This window comes from Phytophthora parasitica (assembly GCF_000247585.1).
Source record: "Phytophthora parasitica INRA-310 unplaced genomic scaffold supercont2.66, whole genome shotgun sequence".
Classification (NCBI taxonomy): domain Eukaryota; phylum Oomycota; class Peronosporomycetes; order Peronosporales; family Peronosporaceae; genus Phytophthora; species Phytophthora nicotianae.
In genome coordinates this window covers 159661-167912 of record NW_008649052.1, presented here as the reverse complement: position 1 = coordinate 167912, position 8252 = coordinate 159661, and the positions used below count along the sequence as shown (strand labels likewise).

At 50.1% G+C, this 8252-nt stretch overlaps 3 protein-coding genes across 3 annotated transcripts in view; all 3 read left to right on the top strand.

Moving 5' to 3' along the window:
- The first annotated feature begins 357 nt into the window (after positions 1 to 357).
- On the top strand, positions 358 to 3590 carry PPTG_17367 (hypothetical protein). The gene has a single exon (XM_008915009.1). The coding sequence runs from the start codon at positions 686 to 688 to the stop codon at positions 3476 to 3478; it is 2793 nt and encodes a 930-aa protein (XP_008913257.1). The 5' UTR covers positions 358 to 685; the 3' UTR covers positions 3479 to 3590.
- A 1148-nt stretch (positions 3591 to 4738) lies between these two features.
- PPTG_17366 (hypothetical protein) lies at positions 4739 to 5323 on the top strand (the record flags this gene model as incomplete). The annotated part of the gene is made up of 1 exon (XM_008915008.1): positions 4739 to 5323. The coding sequence occupies one exon, from the start codon at positions 4739 to 4741 to the stop codon at positions 5321 to 5323; it is 585 nt and encodes a 194-aa protein (XP_008913256.1).
- Positions 5324 to 5776: 453 nt separating this feature from the next.
- The window catches only part of PPTG_24068 (hypothetical protein), a gene marked incomplete at its 5' end in the record, with an annotated part of 4625 nt that continues 2149 nt past the window's right edge, over positions 5777 to 8252 (top strand). The window contains one exon of the mRNA XM_008915007.1: positions 5777 to 8174. Coding sequence (XP_008913255.1) covers positions 5777 to 8174 — 2398 coding nt within the window. The remainder of the gene's footprint in view (positions 8175 to 8252) is intronic.

The following is an 8252-nucleotide window of genomic DNA, read 5'->3' as shown; positions in this document are numbered from 1 at the left end:
GCTTTACGGCTCCAGCTTGTTACTGTACAGCTCCAGTTTATTACGGCGCGACTGCTTCCTGTCTGCACGCATGCGTTGGAAAGAGCCACCGGGCCTGGTTCTGAATACTGTTGTGAAATCGTAGAATCCCCGCTAAAGATGAGTCGTTCGATTGCCGTTTTCGGTTCAAGGAATTTGATCCGACCCTTTGAACAAGTCAGATAAAATACCGGTACACATCCGTTTATGAAGGTCGTAAAACTCCTTATTCAATGAGCTTCCGCTGTAACACTCGGTACACATTCGTTCTCGCAGTATTTGGAGGCTACCGGTCTCCGATAGCCATACAAATATCAAGATCGCAGAGCTGCTGGCAATACTCTATCACGGCCATCTGCTACCTATCCTCCGCCTCCATCCATGCAGCGCCATTGGCCACGTCGTCCGGCCGCTGAGCTCTCCTCTTCTTCAGCTGGTGTTGATACCAACGTCCGTGGCAGATCTGAGTCATTCAGCGATTCTTCGAGGCGCAACCTATTGTGCGCTTCGGTCTCGGAGGAAAATCTCACACCGCCAACGCCAGGATTGAGACCAGAGCTCTGCTTCGACCACGTCCGAACTCACTCTGGCGATTCGATAGCCGCAACTTCAGAGGAGCGGGAACGTGCAAAAAGGGAACGAGACGAGCGAACGTCCGCCCGTCCAAATGTTAAGCGCCAGGCCGTCAGCAAGTCGCCCACCGACGCGGCCTGACGCATTCCAAAAGTCGAGCCGCAACCCGCTCAACATGAGCCGCACGGCCGCCAACAAGACCACGGGCCATGCGCCGTCCACCTTGATGCTGGAACGGATGCACGAGGCGGCCTCGGACTTGGCCATCTTGGCCACCACCACACAGGGATGGCGGTTCGCTAACGAGCGCAATGGAGCGATGCTCTACGAAATGGCAGGCCGCAACCTGCCGCAGAACGTCACTACAGCCAGGAAATTCGGACGTGGAGCAGGCCACTCGTCCGACTACTATCTCGTCCGAGCAGTCACCACAGTACACACAGAGGTGGCCGCAATGCTGGATTTGTTGCATTCGTCTACAACCGACGAGTTCCGACTCGTCATGCGCCAGGTTTTCCAACAGTATTTTCAGAGCGGCGTCACATTGGACAAGTTGACGTGTACAACGCCACCGCCATTCGCTGAAGACCCGGATGCTGGCGTGGATGGGTCTAGACGCAGCTTCTCAGAGGATGACGCGTATTCGGTCAACTGGTTGACGCTCAAGGCACAGGCTAAGCTCGGAACTGTGGACAACCACCGAGATTTCACTCTTGTTTGCTACCAGGACGCGTTTTCTCGACACGAGTCGGGCGTGTTGGAACGTGTTGGACGTGGAACAGCACGTGCGAGATCCAACACGTCCAACTTCCAGCCACAGAGCAGACTGGTTGGCGTCCACGTATTGAGCAGCGTCAACTTCCAGGATGTACCGGAGCTGCCTATTCCCGAATGTACAGACCGACTGCACTTCCGGAATTCGGGATTCGTGGTGGAGGAGACGTCGGAGCCGAATGTGCTGAGGCTTTCTCTTCTGTTATCACTATTACCTACCAAATCGACACTTAAGTATGCTAGAAAGTACCAGCGATGGCTACAGACACTAGCGAGTTGTGTAGGCAACCTGGCACAGGTTTTGAGACCAGAGGTTACTCTGCATTGTCTGAGTAAGCTCACGTGGAAGCAGAGTGATCACTGTTTCATGTGTCTCAAGATGTTCCGCACCTTCCGTCGGTGTCATCACTGTCGGTTCTGTGGTGAGGCAGTGTGCGGAACGTGCTCCAGTATGGTCAACATGTCCGGATATGAGGTCACAGACGGTAGTGGCAACACGTTGGCTGCTAACAGTCTAGCGTCATCTCAACGTGGTGAGCCGAACGTCGACTTCAGCCAGACTGGAGATATCTGGACCAAGACGTCAGGGGATGGGATGGGAGGTACACGCAGCAGTAACACTCGTAACTTCCGAGAGGCTAGAGGCTGCAGTGCTTGTATCGCAGATCTCCGTCACGGTCTGACAGCCTCGGCTGTTGTGAGGATGCGACGGAATTCGGATTCGGGAAGCAACTTTAGTGGTGATAATCCGAACAATTACAGTGGCGAGAACCCGCTGTTGGCACGCTCGAGAACTGGACTGAGTGCCAGTAACGACGACGAGGAAGTTGTTTCGTATGACAGTTCGGATGAGGTCAACTATGAACGTCGTCTAGGCTCGATCGCGACGTATATTCCTTCGGAAGGTGGTCCGGGTGCGCTGGTGGAGGAGAATGGACCGTTCACTGCCAGTAGTCTGGGACTGGATGAACCGGTGGACGAATTCCCAGTCACGTCCGATGAACTGCAAGATACTTTCCCGGCCGTGGACGAACCGGCCCCGCCACGGTTCCGAACTGTGTCGGATCCGGATCAACTCCGTCGAATGCGTAATGTGTCGGATCCGGAGCTGCCACAGCGTCTTAAGGACAAGCACAGTATGGTATCCATGTCCACTGCCAGTAGCTCGTTCTCACGTTCATCAAACGATCGCTACACCAACGACAATGCGTCGCAGTATTCACGAGGCACCAACTTCTCGGCCATGTCGGACGGATTTTCAGCCTGTGATCTCTCTCGTGACCCAGATATCTTGGCTCTTGCTGGTCTGTCGATGAAAGCCAGACCGTCAGATGACTATGAGCCTGCTCCAATTCAGCGACCCCCATTGCCGAGCAGCAAGACGTACGAGATGACCAAACAGGTCATCGAAGAACCCGACAGAGAGGAGGAGACTGCTGTTAAGAAGGAAAACAACGAAGATGGTGCGTTCAACGGAAGAACCGTATCCACTCCATGGCCTGGCAGCAATGCTGAGTCTCGATACCGCAGCAATACAACCAGCTCACGCGACGATCTCTCAGTGCCTCAGCCAGACACGCTTCGGCCTGCTGATGTGCTTCGTCATCGCAGTCAAACTACTGCTGCTATGGGGTGGAATCCTGCCGCGACGGCTCCGTTATCTGCTTCGTCTTCAGCCAAGGATCTCAGCACGAAGCCTAACAATTTCGCTAGCTCCAGTATCAGACCCACAGCTGGACTTACTAAGTCGGAAGCACCGGACAGCAACGGCTTCCATTTCTCAAAGATGAACAGCCAACCTTCGGCTACATCGGCTGCGATCGTAGCAGCCGTGGCGGCCACATCAACCAACTCAGCACAGCAAGACCAGGCCACACCTAGCAACAAGATTTATATGACTTCGTCAGCTCGACGAGGTTCCGTCCCGAAGCCGATGCATCGACTGCCTCCCTCGGTTCCAGAGGACAGTCCAGCGTCGGGCCGCAACGACATGATCCCGTTGCCTCAGTCAGGCCAAGGACCTGCGAATTTTGTCGTGTTCTCGGACTCCAGACGCGAATCCATTTTCACGCGAGCGGCCGACGGTCAAGATATGATCCCGCTCGATTTTTAATGTTAGATATGAGGCCAGACGAAGTGCAAGTTGAAATGCTCGAACGAAGAGCTATTTATCATTGGAAAGTGTCGTGTTGCAATATAATGCTGTGTAGTGCAAGAGTTTGGGTTGTATTGTGAGTATCTTGCTACGACTACCGATAACTTACTTTTTTTTACTAGCTCTTTTCTAAGGTAGAGGGGCTAAAAGCTCGAAGTGGTGGCTCGCATACATTTGGCCGGCGACGACAAACTTAAGCCTTCTTTATATGTTCTCTCTAGTGCACTAGGTAGTAGGTGATTATCAATTTGACACAAGTTGTGCGACACAACATTAATAAAACCTAAAAATACGGGTTCTATCCAAGCTTACACCGTAGAGAACTTTCTCATCTCAAATGAGAACCTCTGCACTGTCTTACCAAAATTTCATGAGTGATACCATGCCGATGGCACAACTTTTTGTGCATGACTGAAGGACCTTCAGTGAAGACACGCTAGGGTGTCGTGATTCCGGATGGTATCATGGTAACCACATTACTTTTACGTTCAACTAGCACGATGGCATGTTCATGGTGTTGAAGACATGCTGCGAAATTTTAAAATCTTCGCTTCTGTTTTTTTATTTGTCAATTGGCAACCTGCACAAGGTGCCGACTATTGCATCTCGCAGCGTACTTTCAGCGATATAAACCCCATTTGGGATATTCAATGCAATCACGGGTTACTTAGTAATTCACAAAAAATTTACGTGGGTCAGAGGAATGCCACAGCAATTTCCTCGAACCACTGCCCAATCCACTAGTAGAGTCCTCCTTCTATTGCTCCTTTGGTTCATACTTCGAGAGAAATACTATAGCTCTGACCAATTACTCATTTGGTAGGTATTTGATGTAATTTTGCTGCTCCTATTATGGCTCGTTGATACTGCTAGGTAAGAAAAGAAATAACTATTGAATATGTTAATGTGCACGTTAAATAATGCGAACGGGATTGGTACATGTACAAGAAGCGAAAGCGTACTCTTCAACTAATTACTGGCATAGATAAATGTTCAAAGTATCTCGACTTTTTAAAGTTTTGTGCTCCCGCTGCTAATGGTAATATAAAAAAGATAACTTCGCTTTTCAACAAGGTGAAAGTCTCTAATCCCGGGATCGTGAGGAGACGCAAAGGTGTATCGAGCTAGACGAGAGAACCCACCTGCCTGACATGGTAGCAGTCTAGTTTCATATCACTTCGCTTTTTACCGCCTACCAACCAACCAAACAACTCTCCAATGACCCCTTCGCTAGTATCAACACTTGCAGTGGCTGCAACTCTGTCGTGTGCTGTTCTGTCAACCGACGCCCACCAAATCGTGCTGCAACCGGAGCCGCAATGGACGACGGACAACAAGGATATCAAGTATAACCCACTCGCTTTTCTCGAAGGTCAAGGTTTCCAAACTCAAGAGGACTTTAACGCTTGGCGTCGCGACAACGGATACAAGACTCTCCGTGACTTCATGGACAGAGCCAAGTACACGGTTACCGAAGGTGCCGATTACTTCTGTGGATGGACGGACCCCAAGGGTACTCCGCAGCCCATTCCAGCGGGTGGTGCCATGCGTTCAACCGGTTACACTCATGACGGACCATGCGAGGTGTGGCTGGATGATGTTCGTGTGTTGGAGGGTGGCAATTGCCACGAATCGATCCCTGGGAAGGACTACACCATCGACTACTCATCGTGCGAGAAGAAGGGTGGCTGCGTGCTACGCTGGTACTGGTTGGGTGTCCGCTTCCTCAAAAACTCGTACTCGTGGCAGGTGTACAAAGAGTGCATTCCACTCACAACCACGCCAAAGCGCCTGCGTGTGTAAAGAAAAAAAAATGTTGGCGTGTTAACTACGCTCGTTCACGCAGCATCACAAAGGGACGTTGCAGCGTTAAATTTCTTTTGCTTTCAATCAAAATAAAATCCCAGCAACTGTAGTTCTAATCTAACGCATCCTCCTACATATAATTATCTGTTTTGTATACATTAGTATACTACATTGGCATCCGACATGTACACTTTTCCTTTCACACTACATTCGCAATTTTCGCTCACGGACGTGGAAACGCGCTACACCAGCTTGAAGCCTGGAATTCAGGCAAGGTTTCCATGGCAAAGGCACTGTTCTCAGAAATCAGTTCGCTGCGTCTATGGCCAATGCAGCAGTGGCACTCATCTGCCGCAAACACTGTCACTTTGGGTTCAATTTCCGCGGCCAGTTCGTGCTCAGTAGTCATTCTGCAAAAAGCAACGGCGCTGGCAGGCTAACATTCACAAGATGGCTGGGGACACGTACACGCCAGTGGACGAACTGGTTGTGTGCGAAGAACCAGAGGAAGAAAAGGGAATCGACGAAAGCCACATCGACACCGTCGAGAAGTTCGACAACGATGGCATTTCTGGAAATGCGCTACAAGTTGCGTGTATGAACGACGATGTGGGTTCTGTCCAGGGTTTGGCACCGGGTGGGGCTGAGATCGACTCCAACGATGGAAATGACTACGCTGCATTGGTCTGCGCGGCGGAACAAGGACGTACGCAAAATGTCGAAAAGCTGCTGGAAAAAATGGGTGCATTCATCGACTTGGTCTACGATGATGGGTGGAGAGCTCTTTATTTTTACGTAGCTCTTATGCGTGCTACGGAAGAGGGGCATCCCGATATTGTTGAACTGGTGTTAGAGAACGGAGCAGAAGTCGACAAACATGGATCAAACGGAGTCACGGCGTTGATTCTAGCATGTCATAACGGGAACGTTCGTACAGTTCTATCGCTTCTCAAGCATGGAGCATCGGTAGATTTGGTCGATGAAGAAGGTGATAGTCCTCTTATGGTTGCAGCCGTCAAAGGACATCTGGATGTTGTGAAACTGTTGTTGGAAAACAGTGCGAGTATCGATTTGAGTAACAATAGCGGGTGGACAGCTCTGATGAAAGCTTGTTCAAAGGGCTACACTGACATTGTTGCGTCGCTGCTGGATAATACTGCATCCATTAACCAGTCAAACGCCTACGGGTGGACCGCTCTCCATCTTGCTTGTGAAAATGGACACCTTCACGTCGTAGAGTTGCTTCTGAATCGCGGAGCGGTAATGGCTACAGTTAATTGTGGTGGAGACAGCCCACTTATCACAGCAGCGGAGAATGGCTACACTGATCTGGTAGATTTCCTTTTAAAGCACGGCGCTTTTGTGGATTTGGTAAACTTCACTGGCTGGACTGCGCTTCAAAGTGCTGCAGAAAAGAACCACAAAGACGTAGTGGAAATATTACTGAAGAACGATTCTAACATCGACAAACAAGCCAGGGGCAGAAATACTGCACTTAGCGTCGCGTGTGAACATGGCTCCATTGACGTTGTTCGTCTCCTAGTCGAGCGAGGCGCGGACGTTGATTTAACTAACTCAGGTGAGGCTTCGCCACTCTTGATCGCTGCCGAGTGTGGCCATGAAGAAGTGGTGAGATTTCTAGCCGAACAGGGAGCGTCACTGGATCTACGGGAGGACGAAGACTGGACTGCATTGATGTTTGCTTGTAAGAATGACTACACTGGAGTTATAGCGGTGTTACTGGAGAACGGAGCAAGTATCGATCTGAAGCTTCCAAATGGGTTCAGCAGTCTGCACATTGCGTGCGAATATGGCAGTTTTGATGCTGTAAAGATCCTTATAGAGAGAGGTGCCTCCGTTAACGACATAGACGACGATGGCGACAGCCCCCTTTATACGGCCGCACTATATGGCCATGCAGACATCGTGAAGTTTCTTTTACACCATGGAGCGTCCACTAGTTTGGCGGATAATTCAGGCTGGACACCATTGATGAAAGCGAGTGAACAAGGCCAAGTAAAGGTGGTGAAGGCATTGCTGAAGACAAATTCAATTGAGAAGTTTATTGATATACAGCTACCCACAGGGGCCACAGCGTTAAATATCGCGTGCGAGTATGGAGAGATGGATATTGTAGTGGCTCTAGTGAATCGTGGAGCTTCTATTGAACTGGCTGATAATGAAGGATATACGCCATTGATCACGGCCGCACAGTTGGGATACTCGGATATTGTCCAGTTTCTCGTGAATAGAGGGGCTAATATGGATGCGCGTTTACCTAGTGGAGGTACGGCGTTAGTCACTGCGATTTGGTACAAACGCTTGGATGTCGTTCGGATTCTCTTGGATAATGGAGCGAATATCAATTTAGCGGGAGATTTTCAGAACTGGCCGCCACTGACGGTCGCGTATTTCAGCGGATATAGCGAAATGGTGCAGCTCATCTACGAGATCCTCCCAGCTGACAAGAAGCTGAGCTTCTTCGACACCGTTTCGGGGTTTTCATCAATCAAATTTTCTTCAGATATTCCTGAAGAATCTAAAGTGAATGTTGGGATCGACTACAAGCGTCGCAATGGTGACACTGCACTTCGAATTGCGTGTGAACGGGGAGATGTGAAGACAGTTGAGGCGCTTTTGAGCAACCCAAACAATGACATTAACGTCACAGACAAGAACGAGTGGACTCCACTAATGAGTGCCTGTTGGCAGGGCCACGTCAAAGTTGTGGAAGCTCTTTTAGCAAAAGGAGCAGATGTTAACAAACAGCCCCTTGATGGATTCAGTGCTCTTCACCAGGCTTGTGGATTCGGGGACATCACCGTCGTCCGACTTCTTCTTCACCATGGTGCTTGCATTGATCTCGTAGATCGGGACCTGAGCAGTCCATTGATTATTGCTGCTACAGAAGGACACGACGAGATAG